General features: G+C 42.7%; 1 protein-coding gene across 2 annotated transcripts; it reads left to right on the top strand.

The window, feature by feature from the left end:
- Nucleotides 1–1,098: 1,098 nt before the first annotated feature.
- On the top strand, nucleotides 1,099–25,098 carry USF3 (upstream transcription factor family member 3). 2 transcript variants are annotated; one of them, XM_042867530.1, is made up of 7 exons: nucleotides 1,099–1,148; nucleotides 11,448–11,548; nucleotides 12,139–12,203; nucleotides 13,997–14,025; nucleotides 16,113–16,195; nucleotides 16,857–16,953; nucleotides 18,022–25,098. In XM_042867530.1, exons 3-7 carry the CDS (start codon nucleotides 12,157–12,159, stop codon nucleotides 24,459–24,461), a joined length of 6,696 nt encoding a protein of 2,231 aa, XP_042723464.1. In that variant the 5' UTR covers nucleotides 1,099–1,148; nucleotides 11,448–11,548; nucleotides 12,139–12,156; the 3' UTR covers nucleotides 24,462–25,098. The 2 variants fall into 2 exon arrangements, with proteins under 2 accessions (XP_042723464.1, XP_042723465.1); XM_042867531.1 differs by lacking the exons at nucleotides 1,099–1,148; nucleotides 11,448–11,548; nucleotides 12,139–12,203; nucleotides 13,997–14,025 and adding an exon at nucleotides 15,716–15,876.
- The last annotated feature ends 368 nt before the right edge of the window (nucleotides 25,099–25,466 follow it).

Raw genomic sequence — 25,466 nt, 5'->3', positions numbered from 1 at the left:
TTTTTTTTCTTTTCATATTTAAAAAACAACAACAACAATTGTAATGCCAGGGTTCTCTAATTGAGTGGTAGAACGCTTCACATTGCTCAGTACTGGAAGGTCCATCTGTCCTTCCTCATTCCTATGACCTCCACTGGCCTACAGAAACCTTTTGCCTCCTGTGCCCTCTTTATGGGGGCACTGCTGAGGAGGCTATTCTGCCCTAGCACTGGCCTCTACCATTGGCCACCTGCAGCTGTAAGACCCTATCTTCTGTCATACCTGCCCTGTGCTTCTGTCTTTTCATCACATCTTTGTGCCTGCAAGGGTATTATTCTCTGTGCCTACAGCAGCTGGAATTAGTTATTTATTCTTCAGATTTGCTATTAAAGGATGGAGTGTCTTAAAGGGTGAGGGGGAAGAAAAAAAAGGAAGCAGCAAAGGTTATTTCATTACCTGGGAGCTGAGGTGTCCTATAAATGCAGTTTTAGGGGGTGGCCAGAGCCTGCTGCTGATGCTGAGCTCTTAGAATCATATACTGGCCTAGGTAAAAGGACCACAATGATCCTCTAATTTCAATCCTCCTCCTATGTGCAGGGTCGCCAACCACCAGACCAGGCTGCCCAGAGCCACATCCAGCCTGGCCTTGAATGCCTCCGGGGATGGGGCATCCACAGCCTCTTTGGGCAACCCGTTCCAGTGTGCCGCCGCCAGGGGCGGGGTCTCCCGCAGGCTCCTTGCTCTTTAAGACTTTTCGCCCGCCCCCAATCTCCCGTCTCTCTCTCCTATTGGACGGTCGCAATGCCCCTCTACGACAGTTCCTGTTTCGGCCACCTTAACTTGTTGACGGTCCGCACGCCACTCTCAATCTCTTTGGCCGCTGATTGGGCTTGGCTCAAGGTGTTTGGGGCGGCGATTGGCGTTGCGTGTTCTTCTCCCCGCCCTCTCGTGTCGAGGGACGCCTTCCTGCACCCACGCTCGTCGATTGGCCCGCAGGGCTGAACCCTCGCCGTCCGATTGGCTGTTGCCAGCCGCGCGTGCTAACAGCAGGGTAGGCTGCGCGGGAGGACAGGAGAGCGGAGGCAGCGGCGGCGCGCTGGCACTGGGCGCCCGCCCGGAGGATGGTCCCCGCCGTGGGGGCGCCGCCGCCCAGCCCGCCCAGTCCCCCCGTGAGTGCGGGCCGCGGAGGGAGGGCCGGCGCTCGGGGAAGGGCGGAGGGGAGCGGGTTGAGGCTGAGGGTGCTGCCGGTGGCCGCCCCTCCCCCTTCGCCGACCGTTGCCTGTGAGGGAGGCGGCGGTTGGCCGAGGGCGAGCGCCGCGCTTGGGCCCGTCGCCATGGCGACAGCGGGACTGCGAGCCCACTCCGGATCCGTGTCCGGCCGGGCTGGAGGCGTCCGGTCGGCCTCCCGCGTTCCTCCGCCTCCGGGGCGCCCCGGGGCGTAAAGGGCGACCGCATCCCCTTTGTCTGATGGGGCGGCATCGCTGCGAGATGGGGAGGGGGTGAGACGGCAGCGCCCGGAGCGGGGGAAACGTGCAGGTAACGGCATTGAGGAAATAGAGGTTATTGCAGGAAAATCCTGGAGGTCCGAGGCGGGAGCCGTCACCCGGTGCTCAGGAAGTTTTAACTTCGGACAGCGAAAAGCAGGTGCTTTCTGTCCCTTGTGATAGCTCTCACCTGTAACGGTTCTGAGGTGTAGTGCAGAGGACGCGTCGTGCATCTTGTCGGTGCTTTTGTTGTGCGAGAGCTCGGGCTAGAAGTGTGGCTTATGAGTGCGATGCAAAAGTCCTTCTTCACAGCTTTTCTTCTGCCTTGCTAACTAACATTTTCCTGTTGGGTGTGTTTCCAGTTTGATTTCCTAAGGAAAGAAATCTCGTGGACATGCTTCATCTATTCCTTCTCCACCCTGCAATGTTGGCTTATTGTCCAATTTCTATTAAGTTTGCTAGTAAAGGAGATTGAAGCCCTTATTCCATGGAAGCCAGCACCTCGCAAGTACAGAAGCTCAGGACTTGGGGTTGCAATGAGGGTAGGGCATGTAGAAGGCAGTTCCCTGTGACAGCAGAAGGGACAGCACGCACCTGCACACGCACAGCTGGGTGCAGCCACACAGTGCCATTGGTGTAGGACTGTTGGTAAGGAAGAGGAGAAAGTGAGAAGGCAAATAGAGATGTGGGAACATGTTGGATCACTGACCATAACCACGCAGGGAATCGCATCTTTGCTTTTGCTTTATTTTTCACATAACATCTTGGCTTTCTGTTAAATGCAGCCAGACACACGTTTATTAAAAATATTGAGCAAAGATAACTTGATGTTGTACATTAAGCATTCTGAAGTCAGGTAATGTAAAGGCTTGCTTTGGAAGCATGACTTCAGCTTTTTTTCCCTCCCTGTACAGCTCACTAGGGCAGTCTTAGTTACATTGATTGTATTATATGGCACTAACAAACTGCACAGTGCTATTTATCACACATAAATTACGTGCGGTAGTCAGACAAACAGGAAGGAATAAATTATGGGTGAATGGTTGTTGTTATTATGAGGTGTTAGAGGCTTAATTCTGACTTTCAATTAATGCTGTAATAATGACCCAAAAGTATATTTTGGGATGAAGTGCTCATCAGTTTGTGGGAGCTAAACTTAGAAAATGATTTTGTTCCAAGTATGGTTTTAAGATGTGTCTAAAATAACATCAGCCGCATGAAGTGGCTTGAGAATAGATATAAATGATGAACTGTTTGGATATGAGTCCCTTAGAGAAGATTTAACAGAGTGGAAGGAGAAAAAGTGGTGAAGACTGGAAGAGTCTGATAGCCGTGAGGGGGGGATTAGGCTGTGGGTGCCAGGTGATGGCTTTGCTGCTTCAATCCCTGTTTTTCCAAGCAGTCTGTACATGTAGGAGCTGAGCAGGGATGGACTGAACTGACTGTCACCTGCATGACATTGTGATATGTTGCTGGCATGTCCCTGCTGTGTGCATTGTGGAGACACTAGCTGAATGTTAGCTTTAGTTTGAAATTCAAAAGACAATGTGAACAAGGTGTCAAAAATTCAGTGTTGGTGTTCTGCTGACACTACTGGCCAACTTGCTCCAGTGTTCTGATTTTGCCTCTTGGGTGAATGTAGAGGGGCTTCTGACTTCTTTAGAGAGAGGAATTAGAGCTCCTGTTATGTGTTGCATGTTTGTTAGTTGTTTTTTTTTTTACAGTGTGCTGAAATCATAACAACACCTCAGGCTTCCAGGTATAGAACAAATTAATCCACAGAATGATTTGGAATAGAGCTCTGTTCAAATGCACTTTTGCTTTGCAAAGCAGGTTGGTGTGAGGTATGTGGCACTGTAACCAGGCACAGCCAGTTTTTAGGTAAATTAATTAACGTGTGGATTGAAGTTGGGTACTAAACTGGGTAGGAGTAATAAACGAACACATATGGAGGGTGAGAGAAGGACATGCTGGGTTTAACAACAACCAGTCCACAAGCGTTCATGTCTTTATAATAACTGTTTAGATCCGAGGTGCACTTAAAAATAACCGTAAATGACATGTGCCTGTGGGGAGTTAGAAGTTGCATTTGGCATGAAGGATCCTCAATTAAGAAGATATTTATTTTAATAAGACTGTTTGCATCTTAAATTGGAAATGCATTTAATAGTTAACTTGTAAATATACCCACTGCACCAGTTTGAAGGATAGTAAGTATTGCATCACAGCCTTTCAGCTGAGATTGTTCTCTGGGCTGCCCAGAGAGGTTGTGGATGCCCCGTCCCTGGAGGTGATCATGGCCAAGTTGGATGGAGCCCTGGGCAGCCTGGTCTAGTATTAAATGTGGAAGTTGGTGGCCCTGCCTGTGGTGGAGGATTGGAACTCAACGATCCTTGGCATCCCTTCCAGCCCAAGCCATTCTGTAATTCCATTAAGTAACATAAAACTGAACGCTCCCCGTGAATATCAGAATGGCAGTAGAAACGTGTCTAGCTGTGTGTACACGCAAGGAGTTATTATGAAAATGATTGTACAGCATGTATGTAGGCATAACATCTGACAACATTAATGTTTCTAATAGTTCCGTAATTCACTGAGTTAGAACTCTTAGGCTTCTGAAGACGTATTCTGCTTGTCTCCAGCTTTAAGGACCGCTCACTTGCAGTCACTTTGTAACTTGTATCCTCTGCTAGCGTTCTTCATCTCGGTCGTGTTTACTCTTACATTCAAGTTTGGTCCTTTGGGAACACCTTCTCCTATTCTGAAGGCCATTGATCATAATGTGATTCTGGAAAGTTGAGTGAGAACATCTCAGCTTGAACTGTTGAGCAGAAGGGTTCCTTTTTGCCTGACTGCAATAAAACATGTAGAGATCGTAACTCCCTGGTTAAGAAACACTGTGCATTGCCACACCTATCTAATGGTAGCCTAACTTACTGGTTAGAATGAAAGTCCAGCTTTTATGTGTGTGTTTTGTATATCTGAAGTGTGCTTTGTTGCAACTTTTCAAATGTGAAGCTGTTGTCATGCACTGAGTGAGCGCAAAAGTAATCTGTGGTGTGTGCAGGATGGACAGATCTTGTGTAACCTGAGTTTGTTTCCTGTATGAAGTGTTGTGGCATTAACCTTCTGAGATGAATGGGGTACTTCAGCAACTGTGACACTTGATAGCAATCTTTTACATCAGCCAAGCTGTATGCCATTGTGATGCAGATAGGAAGGTAGCAGACTGAAAAATGTTCCTTGTTTCCTTTTAGCAATTGCTTTTGTCATCCTGTTACCTGTACTTGTACTTCTGTCAGTTTACTTGACCAAAAGGAGATCAACTCCACCTAAAAGCACACCTCAGTCGTGCTGGTATTCTCATACCAAAGTCAGTTCTTTGTGGGCCATCCCTAGTGAGGGTGGAGAGATCCAGGTTTGGGTCTGCTAGGTCATAAGTCTAAGCACAGACTTCTCTGGTCCTGAGATCTGGAAGTCAGTGGTGAGGAAGATAGTTAAAAATCTTGTTCTTTAGGCTGCTGGCTCTATTAAGTCAGCATAAAGGTATGAGGGGAAAAGGAGAGTTCAACTTCAAAAAATTGTATTTCTTCAATTATCTGTAGTGTAAAGTGAAAAAAATGTTGGCAATTTGGGATGCATGCTGCATCTGTAGTCTGTGAGAAGTGGTTGCCTTGTGGAACAGTTATTTCATGCCAGCTCTCACTCTTTGGTGTAAGTGAATTCTGCACTGCTTTCACTCATCAGTGAAGTTAGCTAGAAACTGAACATAAGTCTTAGGTTAGAATTAGATTAGTCTTAAATCCCGTTTCATGTTTGATTTCTGTTGGAGGATCTTCAGTACTTAAGAGATCCTGTTTAAATATTACGTACATGCAGTATAAATGTTTGATTCTTCTACATAAGTCTCAGAGACTAGAGTCATTTGAGAAGTCTAAGCACTGCCAGTGAAGGTGGGGAGAGGCAACATCACGTAATTTTGGAATAGTTAAGGCCTCCCTGCACATCTTCCTATTATTGCTCTAAGGACAGTGTATTGACTAAGAAAACCTAGTTTAGCATGTTAGAGTGAAACTCATTAACTCTGTCAGTATCTGGCTTCTGATGAAAATAATAAAGAAAAGCTAATGTTTTTATTTTATTTTATTTTATTTTATTTTATTGCAATATACCAGGCTTGAACTATTAGTTGTCTTTCATATCTCTGCATTGCCTACATCTCTCTGTTATACTCTGACTTCAGAACATAAACTCTCAGAAGTGTACATAACTTTAAAAAAATGAAGTATAAGCCTATCCACTTAAAAGGGGATAAACTAATATATTCAAGCTATCCCTTGCTGAAGAACACAGTGGAGATCTCCTTCTCTTGGTTTCCTTTCAAGATATTGTTGCCAAGTCAGTCACAGGTGACAACTGCGATGTGGTTTCAGACCAATGTAGAGAAAGCAGATGGAGGTAAATCATTTTTGAGAAGGCTTTTCTAATGACGTAAGACTTGCGTAATCGTGATATTGGTCTGTTTGTTGTTCTTGTCCTTTGCCTTTACTCAGTTCTTATAAACCTCTGCAAAGTAAGAACTTGGAGGTCTGTTTTCAGCTTCTGTTCCACTATTAGTGCTGAACTTCTACAGTGCCCTGTTTGCTTTCTCTGGTGCTTACAGGTCTGCTTATCGCTGCATAGCTCGTGTACAGTAATCCCCCCCAAGCTGAATAACTAGTTCTTAAAGTTGTGGAAGTACGGAATTCTGGTTTCCTATGGATTTGGATCTTGTGCCATTTTATAAACAGAAGGGGCAGCGGCTGTTTATGAGGGTGGATAGTGGTAGGACAAGGGGGAATGGTTTTAAACGGAGACAGGAGGTTTAGGTTAGATACTAGGAGGAAGTTTTTCACACAGAGGGCAGTGACACACTGGAACCAGCAGCTCCAGGTTGCCCAAGGAGGCTGTTCTTGGAGGACATCCCTGGAGGCACTCAAGGCCAAGCTGGATGTGGCTCTGGGCAGCCTGGTCTGGTGGTTGGTGATCCTGCACATAGCAGGGGGATTGAAACCAGATAATCATTGTGGTCCTTTTCAACCCATTCTATGATTCTGTGATTCTGATATATAGCATATACTAATTCTGATTTTAAATTTCTTCTGTAAGATGTGCTTGTTAAGAAAGTGTCTGTGCTGCACACCTGTTCCCAAATATCTTTAACTGTACTTCTGTTAAATCAAACTGAAATAGTTTGCAGCTTTATCCCTGCCAGCAAGATACAAAACTGTCAGACATCCAGATCACAAGGTGAACCCCTTATTTCTGAAACTAGAAATTAGGCCCACTTTATCTAGAAAAAACCTGTGAAGAGTAAAGGAGAGAAATAGCCTTCTTCCATCCACTAAAGCCTTTTGTTAGCAGCCTGCAATGAAAATTCTGCTGCAGAACTGTGGGGGTTTTGTTCATTTTTGTCAGGCATAGGGTAGTGGCATTTGTTTTTAAAGCTTATTGCGGCTGATAGTAGTGAAAGCACCATCTCAGGAACACTGTGCTGACCTTTCCTGAAGGACGCAGCAGTACGCTGCCTCAACAGGTGCTTTGGAAGCACGTCCAGACAGCAGCAGAAGTACTGTTTCATAGTGCCTTGCCTATTTTTGCCCTGAAGATTCATTGGGAAGAATCTTCTCACACGGAAAGATCCCTGTAACCAAATCTGACAATGGATTTCTTCTGCGTGTTGTAAGGGAGCTTTGTAGTTGAGACAGGAAGCGCAACTGTTTAGGTCTTGAGATCACATGTTCAATTCTTTGTGTCATATTTCTCAAACCTCAACCTGTAAAAGATTTAAGAACTTCGTTGTGTAATCCATTGTAGTTAATGCTCATCTGTTAAGATGCATTAAAAAAGTTTAAACTCTCCTGCACATTTCTGTTCTTGGGTATTTTGCATAACTTGTTTGTTAGAGCGCTTGCGTGTCCAGTACAGCTGTAAGAGAACATTCTTATGGCTAACTTGATACTTCCTTAAGATCTCACACAGTTTTATAAACAGACTACATGAGGATCGTTTATGGGTACACGACAGATAAGAGCTTAGATTAAAACCTAAAAATGAAGTGAGCGATAGCATTCTGGATGCTGTAAGCCAGAATGTTTTTGTTTTGATTTTACATTGATTATGCAACCCTGTGACAAATCAAGAGATTTCATTTGGAGGTAAGGGCGTATTATAAAGCAGAATTAGGTTAGCTGTTGCTGACTCTGTAACTTCTAATTTATTCCACCAGTCTTTGGTGTTTCAGACAGAGCTTTCCTGCGTAAGGCATCCTCAATTATAAATAATCATCTGGGTTCCAGGAGTCAGAGACCATGAAGACTTAAGTTACAGCTTCTTCAGGAAGAAATCACTTGTTGTTTAGGCAGCGTGCTGCCAGAAAGAGTTGGCTCACCACTAGATGCTGTTACCTGGCAGTAGAAATGTGCTCACAACCTGTACGCAGCACTTGTGTTAGCTACTGCAGGTAGAAGTCCTGTCACAGAAGGAAGTTGTCCACAAGCTACTTGGCACCCACTTAGCCTTGCCCACCAAAGCAGAGTCTTGGATAGCTTTGTTGAATGTGACATAATTAGATGTGTCTTCAATTTGAAACTAATCTTCTGTTTTGGAACGCACAGTAGATCACTGAAAACCATGGAAATGAGCACTGTCTTGCAACTTAGAGAAATGCCTTCTCCTTTCTTGCTTCCTTTATGAAATTGGTACATGGTGACTTGTGCATCTTAACAAAGTGTCCACAGAGTGCAGCGTCTTGAGACTTTCCATGGTCATCATTTTTTTTTCTTTTTTTTTCTGATTTCCCAAATAAGAACTCTAGTCCCCTTATTTTGATCTAAAATGGCTGAAGACCATCTTTAGGATGACATCTCTGGTCTTTGTCATTTTTAGCTTGTATACCAATTGTGTCATTTTTGTTCTTTATCCTCAAATGCCTGTTTCCATATAACAGTTCCCCTAGATCATGGGATACAGTTTGTGTAGGCATTTTCTTTGCTAGCACTGCATGTCGTTTTGGTCTGTCCATAGTTCTGTGATCATCCACACAGTGGGTGGGGGGTGGTAGCAGCTCACAGCTACGTGCAGAGGTCCGGAGATGCCTCTGCCGCTTTGAGAACATCAGCAGCAGGTAAGGGGCTTTGTTCAGTAGAGTGATATTCCTGTCTTTATGCCTCCTCTAAGGTTTAAGTGAATGAGATACTAAACTTGGAGACTAAAGGGACAGCAGTGCCAGAGCAAGAGTAATGACAAATAAACTAAGAACTTCTTCAGAATTTTCGTAAGCAAATCTGGTCAGGATTCTTCTGAGGAATGGTCTCTTGAACCCACGTGTTAGTCAACAGTCATGAGCAACTGTGACTTTATTATGAAAATTATAAACAAAAATGAATTTGATGGCACATCACTTGCATGATAAGCCTGCTTCTTCCTGCAATATTGTTTTAAAAAAAAAAAAATTAAAATGAGAGAGAGAGGGAGAGGGCAAGGAGAGAAAGGGGGAGAAAGCTTGCTTTCCAGTTCTCTTACGTGATCTTATATAATAGCCTTAGTGAAACTTAATTGCTTTAAGTCAGTGGGAGGGAAAATAGTCTTTGAATTTAGATAGTACAAACAAAAGAAGTAAGTAAGAAACTGTAAAAGCAGTGAAGCTTTTATCCCCATCTGTTGTTGCTGTCAGACACTATACAACCCACTTAATTTTTTATAGCACGCTGTAGTTTATTGGCATTGGTTTGCTGTCACTAACGCTTGCAGAAGCTCACAGAGCAGCCTCGTTGCTGTAGGAAGCAATCAGCTGGTATGGATTGGGAATGTGTATTCTGTGAAAAGTCAAGATAACTCTTGCCTGCCCTTCAATCCCTCGTACACCTTCCTCGATTTAATAAACAAAGAAATAAAGAGTAAACAAGCACGTGTGGTGATCTGGCTCACCTGAACTAGTCAGCCAGCAGGAATATGCTGATCACAGAGGAGCATCTGTTCACTCACCGTCACTGTCAGTGCTGGCCTTACTCATTCTTCTCTGCCCGTGCTCAATTTTTATAAACATCTGGGAATGTCATGTCTTTGAGGGACTTTGCTTAGGTTCATCATTGGGCCCAGTTGTCACGAGTGTGTGGAAGAGTAGACACAGTGTAGTAAGAAGAAAACATTGGATTCCTCAGAATGAAACTAAAAAATACCAAGGGGATTTTCACTGCCTTGAGTAGGGCCATTTCTCCCTCTGTTTTCCTATCCAGTAGTCTTAACAGGTTACTTTTATAAGCAAAAGTAGTTGGTATGTTGGTAACAATTGCAAAGATAGAGTTTCAAGTTTCATTTCCTGCTGTCGTTTTGTTAGCTAACTGCAAAATGGCAATAGAAGTGTCTCAAGGGAGGGATAAAGCAAAGGCAGTGATGATTTTTATCTCAAGGGTGCCTTGCTTGTGATTAAAAGCTTGAATTAAGTCTCTGGTTGAAGCTAGCCTTGTTGTAAAACATACATTGAAGACTGGAACAGAGCATTCCAAGAGTAAGTATATAAGAATAAAGAGAACTGTGGCTTGCAGGAAGAGAGAGCATTTGTGTAGAAGTTACCTATGCCTTGGAATTGATCTTATCCATAAATCATGACTGAAAGTGCATGAAACTAATAAGAACTGTGCAACCATAGCACTGATTAAATTACACTGAACTTAAATCTCCTGAAGAGAAAGAATTTAATTTCTGGGGATGACACTGCATTTAAACTAAAATCAGTATTTCAAGCTGACATTGTGACAGCTATAAACTATGTAAAACTTGAGAATAAATAACCCTAAATGGCCAATTGCATCCTTGATCTGTCTGAAGAATTAAGGATTTGCAGCATTATTGCTGCAGAAATTATTCAGCTGGGTCGAGTGAACGTATTGCTTGAGTGAACTTAAAATGTATTTGCCCCTGAGCTTATAGAGCAAATACTTGTCTTCTGCTGCAGCAAATCAGAAAATGAATCTCTCCTGAAAGTATCACTTAATATAAAATAAATAGTAAAGAAATGAAGCACTGGTGGGGCAATGGCTGCTAGGAAGAAAAGAGGATAAACATTATTTAGCAGTCCACAAAAGTTTCTCCCTGGGCAGCTTTTTAAAATTTTTGGACCCTGTGTGTTCAGGAGCTCTTTCAGATACCACCTCCCTACCATTGCATGCTCTGTTTTGAGGTTTATCAAATAAAATGCAAAGGTTTTTGCCCCATCCCTGGAGGCATTCAAGGCCAGGCTGGATGTGGCTCTGGGCAGCCTGGTCTGCTGGTTGGCGACCCTGCACACAGCAGGGGGGTTGAAACTTGATGATCATTGTGGTCCTTTTCAACCCATTCTATATGCTTATGTGCTTACAGAATAAGAATAGGAAAAAAAATCTTCAGTTCCCCATCTTTCTCAAGTTACAATTTTGAAGTAGGTACTCAAGCGTTGTATGTAAGAGCTATTTAATACATTTAACTGCTTCTTTTTTAGGAGAAAATTGGAGTTTGAAATAAACTAACTGCTCAATTAGGTAATGGACATGGTCCTGTTTGTTCTTACCACCCCTACAGGACTGTTTTGAAATGTTGTTTGGATTGTATGAACTTCAATGAACTTCTGGCTTGAAGTAATCTCCCAGTAAAGCGAAAATAAAATAATATTAACCATACATTTGCACCCTGTTTCTTCTGCAGGAAGAGGGCTGTGAATCCCAGCAGAACTGAAGCATATGAAATGCAAACTTCATTGTTTACATGTGACAGTTAGGGAGGCTGGTACTCAATATGGTGGCATTTGGCAGGGAACAGCATCCCTTGGAAGAAACCTGCTGACTGGAAAAGAGTTTGGCTGTACCTCCTCCCATTAAATAAAACCCAACAAATTTATGTTCTATTTTTCCTTTTTACTTTCTTAAAATAGTTGAGTTTATAATTGTGTTTTTTTTTTTTTTAACTGAGGAAATGGAAACCAGTTCTTCACAGACAGCAGAGGTTCACAAGGCATCGATGCAGGTGTACTTCATTTTTAATGGCCACATGACCAGTCTATCTACAGAAAGGTGATGGACTTCTGCACACCTTGTAGTAATGTAATGACTGTACCAATATGTTACAGTGCACGTTTCTATATCTCTTGCAGTGTCTTGCAGGATACTTTGTAATGTGTCTTGCCAAGTCTTTCACAATATTTTGCAAAATTTACTGAAGTAATAATGGTGGTAAGCCACAAGGAACAGAGGCAACACATACATAGGGAATTAAAGAAGAATAACAACTAAACATAGCCACTAAATTTGCCAGTCAAGTGAATAGGCAAACAAAGCATGCCAAGTGGCCTTAATCCAATCTGTTTCTACCAAATAGTTTGTAGCAATGAATCATTAGTGCTTATTCAACTTTAAAGTGTATGTAAGTTGAAGACTTCTTGTGCCCAGTGTGCCTGCTAGGTGAGGTTATTCCTTGTGAATCCAGTGCCACAATAAAGCATGCCTGCTTCTTAATGGTAAATTCATCTTAAAGGGTTTTCTTTCAGACTGGTGTTTTGTCCAGTAACAGTAAAGCCTTGTGTTTGTGGTCAAAGGCGAAATGATGTCATGTGCAAAGAATCCAGAAGAGTGCAGTTGTTAATTCTTTCTGTAATTTTCTTCAGGTTCTCTTCTCTGAAACCATGCCAGAGATGACAGAAAATGAGACACCTACTAAGAAGCAACATCGGTGAGTTTCTGTGAAAAAATGAATTTTGCAGTTCCGTAGTCTGTGGTCGTACTGTAATGACAAAATTTCTAGTTATAAATTTACTAATGAGGTTATTAAGAAGTTCTGAGGGCTGACGAGGATTCATGCAAAAGTTTGTTAACTATGGCTGTAAAACTCCCCTTCTCTCTTCCTCTATCCATGCTAAATTATTTGTCAAGGGTATATCTACCTCGACCACAAAGGCAAAAGAGATTCTTATCACACGGACTACTCAGATGCATGTGACTGCACCTCTACTTAGGTTAGAGTGCAGGCTGTATTTATTACAGCAACTCCTTGCGAAACTGCACTCATTTTGATGGAGTGGTATAGTTGTCTTTCACCAGTTACAGTGGAATCTAGATCTTCACAAATCTGCTGAAATTCAAAACACAACCCGTGGTTGAATTGCAATGCTATAACCAAAGTTTATAACCAAGTGGCTTAGGGTTCATCACAACTTCTACAAGTTTTTGTTCCTGCGTAGTAATTTATTGATCTAACACCTGATTTGGCAGTGTAGTTCTTCAGTCCTTAGTTACAGCATCCAACTTATGCTAGTAAGCCATGCAGGATATTTTTTATGGTAACCAAAGGTGATCATCTTCTGAGAAAACTGTAGTTTACTGTTAACTGAGATGTGCAGGCAACAGCGCTGTCTTGTAACCACTAAGTTACTCTAGATGCATGCTGTTGGTGGTGAGTTACCAGAAATAAATGTACATTGACTCAAAGTATAAAAGGTGTGTGGCCAATAGTAGTCACTCGTGTCATCCACATATATCTTATATTCTCACTCCAGGTTTCTTGTTACATCTGGACTGTGCTTTAATAGTGAGTGGAAAGCAGAAAATACTACTGTTTTTTGCATACTGTAGCCAAACCACCAGACTGAAAGGGCACTGGTGGGCAGAAGTCTTTTGAAATATTTATCTATTTTTTTTTAATGAAATATCTTTTTTTGAGAAAAAATGTGTGTTGTTTTATTGTATTTCTTGGAAATATTTGGCTTACTGCATAGCTACAGGGCACTTGGTTTTATTTATATGAAGTACGTGTTTAGAATTTATTGACTTCCAGCAAAAGCAATTTGAGGCATTGCACATTGATTCTCATCTGATTGCCGTTGGTCCAGGAATCCCAGAGGAACATGTGAAAACAAAGAGAAACCTCACATCCCCACATTATATCTAGACAGAATTTTGAGGCAGTACAGTGGAATGGTTGCAAAGGAAAGATAATTCTGGTTTCTGACAAAGGAAGCATGTTTGATACTAGAAGGTTGATTTTTGAAGGGAACAGATCTGAAAGAATCTGTTTGCACTGTAGTATTTTCTCCCTTTTCAATGATTCTTTGAACGCAAAAGCAACATTTCAGACAAATTATTGGCCTAGCCTGTTGGTCAAAATTAGTTTTTGGATTATAATATTTAGCATTGGATAGCATACTAGTTTTTGATGAACAAAATAATCAAAATCCAGCTCTGTCCAATAAATATGCAGTAATAACCAAATGGATTATTATTGTCTGTCTTGCTATGCTGAAATTAATTCGAGTCTGAACACTAATGATTTTTCTGTTAGAAACTATTTAATGCCTGTTTAATACCAATCCTTGTGAGTATTACTTCTGCTGTATTCTTGTTCAGAGCAGAGTGTAACATTTAGTATTTTTAGCTGTAATTGAAATAATAAAATAAGAGGAAATTGTTTGCATGCAGTTTTTTTTTCCTTCTGTTTCACATCACTGTTTCCCCCTTTATCGTTAACAGAAAGAAAAATCGGGAGACGCACAATGCAGGTAGGAATATTTTTTTTGTTGATTCTTCTGTAAATAAGCACAGATTCTTCAATAACTTATTTTGCCTGGAGAAAGTCCCTCTATAATAGTTTATAACAGAAAAAAGCCCAACATCCTACCAAACATCTCTCTGTGGTCCTGCTTAGAATACCTATGCACAGATCGCTCCCTTAGGCCTGCTCCAGCAATTCTGTGTGAGTATCATCTGTATGCTGTGGGACTTGCATCCCTTGTGCAGTATGCAGCCTTTTCTCTCCACTGAATTCAACTTTCAACATCGTTTGATAACTATCAGCAGAACTGTCAGGTTTCAGTAGAGTCTGAAGGTTTTGGCCTTGTTTATCTACATAGATACAACGTACTAAACTCTTGAGTCTAGTTCTCCCTTCATTAAACAGCGCAAATGTGTGGTCTCTGCGACCTCAACTGGAAAAAAACACCCAGTAGTTTCCACATGACCAGGATGTGGCCAATTTCCTAAAGACTAAGGAGTATTGGGAAAGAATCTTAAGTTAATTTTAAGATGGCTCATTCTCATTCTCGGTTCCTGTTTTACTTGCTGATAGCTTTGAAAGTCTTCCTCAAGTGGGCTGATCTCTGCAAGACGTGGGGACAAGCTCCCTCCAGCCCTATTGCTTGCTTAGTCACAAGTGTCTGGACAAACTGAGTGGATGATACTATCAAAATAAAGGAACAGTGCTTCATGACCACTGTGGTATCTGCACGTATTAGCAACAGTAAGATATTTAAAAATTAAATCCCAAAGATAACGTATTTTAATGTTTGTACAGCTGCTCTTGTGTGACTGACTTAATTGGATAAAGTTATGTAGAAGTTACAGGCTCTTCAGAGCTGTTACATTGTTTTAGAAGATAGATAGGCTGCAGGATTTCCTTAAAAGCTGTACACAAACTTCTTCCTTGCCTATAAATGATAATATGGAATGCAGCTTTAGTTCAGAGTAACAGCTTTGCTTAGTTTTTATGTCTTCATTTGCTGTAAATGTACATGACCTTTTGTTGAAGTCATGCTAGACCTGGGGAGGAGTCTAAAAATGTTCACACATTGCCTGTGCCTTAGGCTTGGTGAATTACATAGTCCCCAGAGCACAGAGGGAGCCTTGGGGGAATACTTCAAATGAGATGTATGCGTTGTTCTCATGCTGGACTTGCTGATCTCCATGTGCCTTAGCTCCCAACTAAATGGAGACTGAAGACAGTGCCTTGGGGTTTGGGGTTGGTTAGTTGGTTTTGGTGTGTTTTTATCCTCATAAATTTTGTGCAGAAGAGGCTTTATTTTGCTATGTTAGAATAGTACTTAATGTAACTGCTCTCTCCGGGATCACTTCCTTCCTCTCCTGAAATACAAAAATTACTTCACTTGTTTGAGAAATGTAAATTGAAGTGAGAGACTACTGAAACAAAATTATTTAAAATAAATCAGTATATCCTTTCTAAAGGAGCATAATGTAGAAGTAAAGCATGGTTTTGCTTGTAGAACATACACTCGTCTATGGGTTGCTGTGTGTTTCTATATGTATCAAAAGCAGCCCTGCTGCACAAAACAGAACTCATAATGAATGACATATCGATATGAATCTTGACAGAGCCATGACAGAACTTTATTCAGAACGCCAAAACATTTCGATACCAGACTTTCTTCAGAATAGGTAATTCACTGGCAGTATTGTTCATTAAAATTCCTTTTTTTTGTTCCAGTCATAATAGGATCTTCCACAACAGTTAGAGCTTTCAACATAAAAATGAGTAACTGATAGCCTGTATCGCTAGAACCAGAAAGTATTATCAAAACCTGAATTTTGAATTGCGACAGCCCTGCTTTTCCATAAAGGTATCCTGAAAATCCTTACCTTTAAAAGTTGTTTCTTATGTTAGAGCTGTTAATTTCACCGAGTGTTAATTCAGTAACTGAAGTTTACTTCAGTGGAGATTTTTTATTCTACCATATTATTCATGGTTCCAGTAACTCAGGAAATAATGTATTTATGAACCCTTACATTGGTAGTAGTTGTCTTGTTGTGTTGACTTGCCCGACTAGATGACATAGTGCATGTTATTTTTGCTCAGTGGAGAGGCATCGAAAGAAAAAGATTAATGCTGGGATAAACAGAATTGGAGAACTCATTCCCTGCTCTCCAGCACTTAAGCAGGTAAGTGTTCATTCAGATGTGCATCCTGTAAAATGTTTGTGTTTCCTTGTCTGTAGAAGTAAAAATACTTACTTTTGCTATTTGTCTCACAAAGAAGACAAAAGTGTCTGAATTAACATGCTTGAAATTTTACTAGTTATTAGTAGGATTTTAAAAAGTATTTATGAGAGAATTTCTTTTTAGAAATACAAAGCTATGCTAATATATTTGCACAGATTTTTGAGCTTCGTGTCTGAAGGTGTTGTAGCTGACTGCTGAAGTAATGAACAGTACGAGTTGGACATGTGGCTCACTGACTTTCTCCTTCATTCATGTGTGCAGTGTTTCTGAGCAGATTCATTTGTCCATAGCCATCTGATCATCTTGCTGATGCCTGCTTGTCCTTTCACAACTTTCCAAAGTTCTCATTAAACGTGTGTGTTTATTTCTGTAATCACTGGCATAGTGAAATGAAAGCAATTCTGAAAGTCAGATATTAATAGTAAGGGAAGACAGCGTCCTCATGCGAGGTGCAAAGACAAAACAAAAGAAGTTCAGAAAAGCATTCTGTTTAGCACTTTTTAAAAATGAAGACCCTTGGATCGAGTGCAAGATCTATCATGACAGATCCAGTAATAGTGAGATTTCTTTCTAATTTCATGTGTTTGTTTTTCCTTTAAAGAGCAAGAACATGATCCTGGATCAGGCCTTTAAGTACATAACAGAAATGAAAAGACAGAATGATGAGCTTCTGTTAAATGGAGGGAACAATGAACAGGGTAAGTACAGAGTCCTCTGGAAGCTCTAGAATTTCTGTCAGTCCTTTCTGCTGTGTATTTGTTAGTACTGAGAACAAAGCCAGGGATTCCTTGTATCAACAGACTTAAGGAATCCCAAGGCGTATGCATACAAAAAGAAATCTTAGAATAACCTCAAAAAAAATAAAAGAAGAAAATGCCCAGGCACATGTTCTAGCTATGAGATTTGAAGCGATCATCTTGTGATGTAACATAATGAAAAATCTCACAGGTAATGCGAGATCATCTAGTAGATTCCATCACGATTTTTTTTCTACTGTAATGTGATGAAAAAATTCTGTTAAAATTCAGGGTTAGATTTTCTTCATTGGAAAGATGAATCTTTCCTCATGCAGTTGTTTTTCTCCTTCCTTTCAAACACTTTGAAAGTAGTAACACCCTACCTTATAAAAATATGATGCCTCATTTAAATTCTACTTTAACAGAGGCTTACAAATGCAGTGGCGGAGATGTGACAGAAATAATCTCAGAGCTAATGTTATAGTTTGTGATTTTTATTTCTCCACAAAGACTGGGATGCTATTACATACATCATGTTGTTGATGTGATTGGTTTTGATAATCCTAGGTGATTTTTCTATTAGGTGAACTCTCTCCAATTCCACTGCTGGGTTTTGTTGCTTTACATATGGGCATTCTATTTAGTTTTGCATGTCATTTTTATATGCGATTAAACTGGAAAACCACAAGGCTATCAATTTCATCAAGATCAATTAAGATATTTGCTTTTCATTCGTTAATTAAAGAAGCTGATCACTGTTTGGTTTCACATGATTTATTTTATATGTTTTTAACTAATTAATAAGACATATCTGAATATTGGCAGTGGAGTACTTTGTGGGGTTTGTTACCTTCCTGCCCAGTAGAAAGGTTTATTGGGGTAGTCTTCATTTATGTTGTTACGTTCAAGAAAGCACACATTAAGAGCTTATTTCAGTATTATATATAACTTATTCTCCAAACCACTTGGTAGGGTTACTTAGTATTTGCACTGATGCTGTTGTCCTGAATTCTTCTCACTGTTTTCTAGCTGAAGAGATAAAAAAACTGCGGAAACAACTGGATGAACTCCAAAAGGAAAATGGGAGATACATCGAACTACTGAAAGCCAATGATATTTGCCTGTATGATGATCCTACGATCCACTGGAAGGGGAATCTCAAAAATGCAAAGGTTTCAGTTGTTATTCCTAGTGATCAAGTTCAAAAGAACATTATCGTCTATTCAAATGGGAGTCAACCCAGCGGAAATAACCAGGGAGCATCTGTCCAGGGAATAACGTTTAATGTTGGTCATAATTTACAAAAGCAAACAGCCAATGTTGTTCCAGTCCAGAGAACTTGCAACCTAGTGACTCCTGTGACCATTTCTGGTATTTACCCTGCAGAAAACAAACCACGGTCTCAGAGTACAGTTTCTCCACTGGCACCCACTCAGGTGGTTCCAGCAGGGAACGCTGTTGAACTTTCCATCACAGAAAATGAGCAAGGTGTGCTGGCTGCTACCAGCTCACAGAACCCTTCTCAATCCGGAACAGAACAGGGCCTACAGTGTTCTTCAGGTAACGCACTGCAGAATGGTCAAAGTCTCCCCAAAAGTAAAAATGATGAAGGTGGCTCAAAGTCAACAAAGAAAACAGTCGTGCAGGGAATCAGCCTTCCTTCCAGTGCCTCCATGGAAGCTGAGAAAGTTCAACACGTAAATGCAACCAGCTCAAAAACACCTAATTCTAGGAACGAATTTCAGGAAAGCTCTGTAATTTCAACTACTGGCACAGCTGTTGTGCCATCTGTGAGACTGTCTGCTGCAGATAGTTTTTCCTCTGTAAATGTTCTCAAAAGTACAAACTTAATAAGTAGTGCTGATATGCCCGTGACTTCTGCAGCAGAAGGAATGAAGGCTGTAACTGTAATAAGCACTCTGCCTGCCAGTCCCCTGGAGAACTGCTGGTCTTTTTCGGGCTCTACAGGTGTTGTCCCGTCAGACTTGAAAAATATGAGTAGCCTTACACGGATGCCTTCAGCTGGAAACACACAGACCACATGGACAACTTTGCAGCTAGCAGGAAATACTGTCCAGCCACTAAGCCAAACACCATCCAGTATAATGACCGCGCTGCTAAGTGAGCCAGTTAACGGGGCTAGTACCGTATCTCCTGCTCACAGCAGACCTTTGACAACGAGCATTAGTTTGAATACTTCTCTGCCTATAGATGGGCAGGCAGCTGAACAGATCGTAGTTACCTTGCCCTCATGCCCATCCCTACCTATGCAGCCATTAATCAGCCAACCACAGGTTAAAACTCAGGCTGCAGGAAGTATCCTTCCATTAAATTCAACTATGCAGGTAATTCAGATGGCTCAGCCGGTTGCGTCAGCTGTGACAGGAGCACCAGCGAACCAGAATGTCATCATTCTCCAGCCTCCAAACACTGCTCCGTGTCCTCCAATTGTCAGAGCAGAAGTTCCTAGCCAGAATGTCAGTCAACAAATTGTAATTATTCAAGCTGCTAGTCAGAATCCTCTTCCTCTCCTCTCTGCCCAGCCTTCTGCTTCTCTGAGAGTTCCTGTGAATGGGCCTGTGGCAGTTGCAAACTCCAACAACTCTGTGCAAAATGCCCATCTTCCACAGACTTTTGGAGGAAAACACCTTGTCCATATATTACCAAGGCCATCATCTTTGCCAACTTCTAGCTCTACACAAACATTTTCAGTTACAATGTCAAATCAACAGCATCCCCAAACAATCTCATTAAATGGGCAGCTTTTTGCATTGCAGCCTGTCATGTCTTCATCCGGAGCTTCAAATCAAGCCCCTATGCAAATTATTCAACCCACCACTAGCGAAGATCCAAATACCAATGTTGCTCTGAATACATTTGGTGCTTTAGCTAACCTCAATCAGAGCATATCACAAATGGCTGGACAAAGCTGCTTACACTTGTCTCTCAGCCACCCTACCAATCCCACAACTGTCCATAATCAGATTACCACAGTTAACTGTGTGTCATTACCAGCTTCAGTGCCCCCCTCAGTGCCTCTGGACGGTTCAGTGTTAACTAGTGCATCTAATTCAACAAATGTTTCCCCCAAAAAAGCTGCTGCTGGTTTTCTGTCTAATACAAAATCAAAAAGGACAAACAAAAAGCAGAGTACAAAAAAACACCTAGCTACCAACGTTAAAGTTTCCTGTGCAGCAGTTCCTTGTAAAGATGCAGGTAAGACAGACGGTGCTCCTGTAGAAGCTGTGGCAAAACATTCAAAGGGTGAGGAGTTGCCTGAGAACATTCCAGCAGTGTCACAAGCTTTAGCCACGTTGCAGGTGACCGGTGCAAGTATTTCTCCTTCCAAAGAAGCTGAGTGCTCAGAGCAAACAGTGGGCTCCTGCCCTGCACCAGAGACAACTTTGGCAGAGCTGCCGGCCCCCTTGCCATTGCAGCTTGCGGTGTCCGAACGGTTGGCACTGGTCCCACCAACTGCCAGGGATGCTGCTCCTCTCCTGCCAGTGCGTCAGTCTCAGAGCAACCCACTGACCAGCTCAGCCTCATCAGAGTCTTCCTCCCGCTGTGAGCCCTCTGGCACTCTGGCACCCTCTGAAACTGAAGCACATGGGACAAGTTCTCAGGTTTCTGGGGCATCAACAGTGGAGAGCAGCACAGCAGGTCAGACTTCCACTGCAGGAACAACTTCAGAATCCTGCAACATTCCGCAGGGTTCTTCAGTTGTCATGCAAGATGTGGACTTGTTGGAAGGGCAAGGTCTGACCAAAATGCTGTCTGATCTCACAAAAGAAAGAACAGTTGTGGAAAAAAGCTCTTCTTTTGCTGTTCAAGGGGAGCATTCTAATTTTCCCATGGAAAACTCTAAATCAGTGGAATCAAATGTTGATTTGCCTGAGAAGCAGGAACTCTTGTTAATGAACACAGAAGGTGATGCACTCTCACAGCACCACACCTGCGTTTCTGATCAGGAAGTAGTTAGTGCTGCCCTCATTGCCAGCAGACAGGCAGACTCCCCGATGTCAACCAGTTCTGGTAGCAGCCGGGGCTTCTCTGTGGCATCGATGTTACCAGATACCACCAGAGAAGATGTTACTAGCAACACGTCAACCAGTACGTGCAACAACTGCACATTTTCAGAACAACCTGACATAGTTGCTCTTGCAGCGAGAGCTATTTTTGACCAGGAAAGCCTTGAGAAAAGTGGAGGAGGAATGCAAGTTAACATGAGGGATGCCGTATCTAAGTCAACTGAGGTTGCAACTCTGGAGAGAGAGCAACAGACTTTTAAAACTCTACCAGTGAAAGAAAGCAGTGCAGGGCCATTAGAAACAGTGCCAAACAAATTCAGTGCCCAGGATACAGTACAAACAAATGTTGGTAGGCAAGTTGAAAAACCAAGCTGTTCTGTAGGAGGTGTGGAAACCTCCAACTCTTCTTTGCAGATTTCAGCTTCCCAGTCACCGAGCATAACCAGTTTAAGTGTGAATAACCTGATACACCAGAGCCGCATCGTCCATCCCCTCGTGAGTTGCTCAAGTTTATCCCAGCCTTCAGAGCCAGCAAGCATTCCTGCAACTGTGGGTCTCGCTCTTCCATCTGGTTCATATGTCAACCCATCTCCAAGACCAGCTATGATGAGTGAGTATGCTCAGGAACAACTGAACGCTATTAGGGCAAACTCCATGCAAGCTCCTCAGCTGCAGGAATCACGATTAAAGCAGCAAAATCACGAAGGTCGCAAGGACTCTGCCAAGCGGGCTGTTCAGGATGACCTTCTGCTTTCTACAGCAAAGAGACAAAAGCAGTGTCAGACAGCACCTCTAAGGCTTGAAGGGATGGCACTGATGAATCGAACACCAGAGAGTATTGCTGATCAAACACAGATGCTGGTCAGTCAGATGCCTTCTAATTCATCAAGTTCGGTGGCATCCTTGAGCAATCAGGGGCACACAGATGGCCTCAATAGGCTATTCCCATCAAACAGCAACTTTGTAACACCGGCTTTGAGACAAACTGAAGTTCAGTGTAACTCCCAGCCATCAATTTCAGAGCAGCAAGGCACAGGAGGGCAGCATTTGCAGCCAATTCAGCATGTTCCCGCTCAAGGCATATCTCACCTTCACAATAATCATCCCTACTTAAAGCAGCAGCAGGCTGGACAATTAAGAGAAAGGCATCACTTGTATCAGCTGCAGCACCATGTCACTCATGGGGAAAGCTCAGTCCACTCACAACCCCACGGCGTCCATCAGCAGCGAACAATACAGCAGGAAGTGCAAATGCAAAAGAAAAGGAATCTCATCCAGGGAACCCAAGCCCCGCAACTTTCTTTACAGCAGAAACACCATGGAAGTGATCAGACACGGCAGAAAGGCGGTCAGCCTCATCCTCACCACCAGCAAATGCAGCAGCAGATGCAGCAGCACTTTGGAGCTTCCCAGCCTGAAAAGAACTGTGAAAATCCTGCAACAAGCAGAAACCATCATAACCACCCTCAGAGCCATATAAATCAGGACATTATGCATCAACAGCAGCAAGATGTCAGCAGCAGGCAGCAAGGTTCAGCTTCTGAGCATGTATCAGGGCACAATCCCATGCAGAGACTGATGACCTCCAGGGGTTTAGAGCCGCAAATGGTATCGCAGGCAAGTATTGTAACCAGGCCGTCAGACATGACCTGCACCCCTCATAGGCAGGAGAGAAACAGAGTTTCCAGCTACTCTGCTGAGGCACTTATTGGGAAGACACCCTCTAATTCAGAGCAGAGAATAGGAATCTCTCTTCAAGGCCCTAGAGTATCTGACCAGCTTGAAATGAGGAGCTATATTGATGCTTCTAGAAATAAAGGGTTGGTTATTCACAATATGCAGGGCCGTATATCCATTGATCATACAGTTGGCTCAGATGTACAACGGCTTTCTGATTGCCAGACATTTAAGCCAGCAGGACCCAACCAACAACCTGCAGGCAATTTTGATGTGCAGGCCTCAAGAAACAGTGAAATTGGTAATTCTGTGTCGTCCCTCCGGGGCATGCAATCACAAGCTTTTCGAATTGGTCAGAATACTGGGCCACCCGTAGAAAGGCAGAAGAGATTGCCTTACCAGCCAGTACAAGGTATTCCAACAGGAAATTCCCTTCCATCAAGGGAAAATGAAAATACATGCCACCAAAGTTTTATGCAGAGTTTACTTGCCCCTAACCTTGGCGATCAAGTCAGTGGAAGCCAGCGATCGATCCCAGAACATCCAAGGAATACACAGTGTGGTGCATCGTCCACGATTGAGTACAGCTGTCCCCCAGCCCGGGAGAGTGTCCACATCCGGAGAGATGGCGATACTCAGAACAGGGAAAGCTGTGACATGTCCATCAGTACAATTAACACCAGGAACAGCTCTTTAACTATTCCCTTCTCAACTTCATCTTCCTCGGGAGATATTCAGGGTCGAAATACAAGCCCAAACATTTCTGTACAAAAGTCCAATCCCATGAGGATGACAGACAGTCACGGAACGAAGAGCCACATGAATACACCTGTCTCCAGCAACATGCACGGGGTTGTGAGGCCAACTCACCCTCACCCTGCAGTTTCTCATGGAAATGGTGAACAAGGGCAGCCTTCTGTTCGTCAGCCCAATTCTTCAGTTACTCAGCGCTCGAGGCATCCTCTACAAGATAACAACGGCTCTAAAATACGGCAGCCTGAAAGGAATCGATCCGGAAATCAAAGACACGGGAATGTCTTTGACCCTAGTCTTCCCCACCTGCCCCTGTCTACCAGCAGCAGTATGATCCTTGGGCGCCAGCAGTCTGCTATAGAAAAGAGAGGAAGTATTGTCCGCTTCATGTCTGATGGCCCTCAAGTGTCCAATGACAACGCAGCCTCTGACCAACATACACTTTCTCAGAACTTTGGATTCCCTTTTATCCCAGAGGGTGGCATGAATCCGCCCATAAATGCCAACACGTCCTTCATTCCCCCTGTTACTCAGCCTAGTGCCACTCGAACACCAGCCCTAATCCCCGTCGATCCCCAAAATACGCTGCCATCCTTCTACCCGCCTTACTCTCCTGCCCACCCCACTCTTTCCAATGACATTTCTATCCCTTACTTTCCCAACCAAATGTTTCCTAATCCGAGCACAGAGAAGCCGAGCAGTGGAGGTTTGAACAATCGATTTGGATCTATCTTGTCTCCTCCCCGGCCTGTTGGTTTTGCCCAGCCAAGTTTTCCTTTGCTTCCGGATATGCCACCCATGCACATGACCAATACGTCACACTTATCCAATTTTAACTTGACATCTTTGTTTCCGGAAATAGCCACTGCTCTTCCTCCAGATGGTTCAGCAATGTCACCTTTGCTTTCCATTGCAAACACGTCTGCTTCCGATTCTTCCAAGCAGCCCTCAAACCGACCTGCCCACAATATAAGCCATATTCTAGGTCATGACTGTAGTTCAGCTGTATGAAGACTGACAGACTGACTTCTAGTCTGATGAGTTGTTTCTGTATTTAAGAAAAAGAAAGTGGATCTTACCGGCATCCCTGAAGAGACCAGTCGTATCATCACTGTTTATTTGCCTAAATGTATGTATATGGGTATCTTCTATATCTATATACACACCTTTCTATCCACCTTACTAACTTTAAAGCACCAGTGCCTATAGCAATGCTTACTTGCAAATAAACGGTAAGAATGCAACTTCAGAGCTGTGCAAATACTGATTGTTGATTTTACAACAATCAAGCCTGATGTCTGATTGCCACTCTCAGTAGTACTTAGATGTAAAGAGGTGGGAATATCCAAACAGGACACAGGAAAACAAGTGCTACAGGTTTCATTTTACTTACAATGTGTTTACCTGAGACTAAAGGTGAACTTCAAGTGGCTTAGGTTTTTCTTTTTCCTTTGTAAAATATTTTGGGAGCCTCATAACAAGACAGGTCTCTGCTAATCTGGTGTTAATTGATAAAGGCATTTGTTGTGCAGCTTTTGTCTGTTTGAAGCTTGTTGCATCCACTTGAGTTAAGGCTAACTTGATCTGGCAAAAATCGCCATGTGTTTCCATGGCCAGAAATTAAAAATACTGTTCCAGAAAATTGAAATTTCTTTCATGCGTGACTTTCTATTTCAAAGAAGAATTTGTTTAGATCTTGTTTAATGATGGCGTCTGTTGCTGCTGAACTTGGCCAACATTTTAATGTAACTTAGTACTCCTACTGGAGTACTGTGGGGACAGCAGTCCTGTTTGTTGCCATTTCATTGCTCATATGCTGCAAGTTACCTCAGGGTGGTTTTGTACCTTGTTTAGCACCTTCTTAATGTCTTCTGTGTTGTTTTCCTCCCCCCCTTCCCCCCTCTCCTTTTCTTTGGCCCATGCTCAGCCACCAGCTTACTGGTTTCTGTGAGTGACAGCCCCCTGTTGTAATGGTCAGCACACGGGAGCAGCACTGAGCCCATGGCATCCCACAGA

Source organism: Lagopus leucura, unplaced genomic scaffold (genome assembly GCF_019238085.1).
Source record: "Lagopus leucura isolate 7727_CA_CO unplaced genomic scaffold, USGS_WTPT01 Super-Scaffold_100001, whole genome shotgun sequence".
NCBI lineage: Eukaryota > Metazoa > Chordata > Aves > Galliformes > Phasianidae > Lagopus > Lagopus leucura.
The sequence above is the reverse complement of the archived record's forward strand: the minus strand, read 5'-3'. Positions and strand labels throughout refer to the sequence as shown.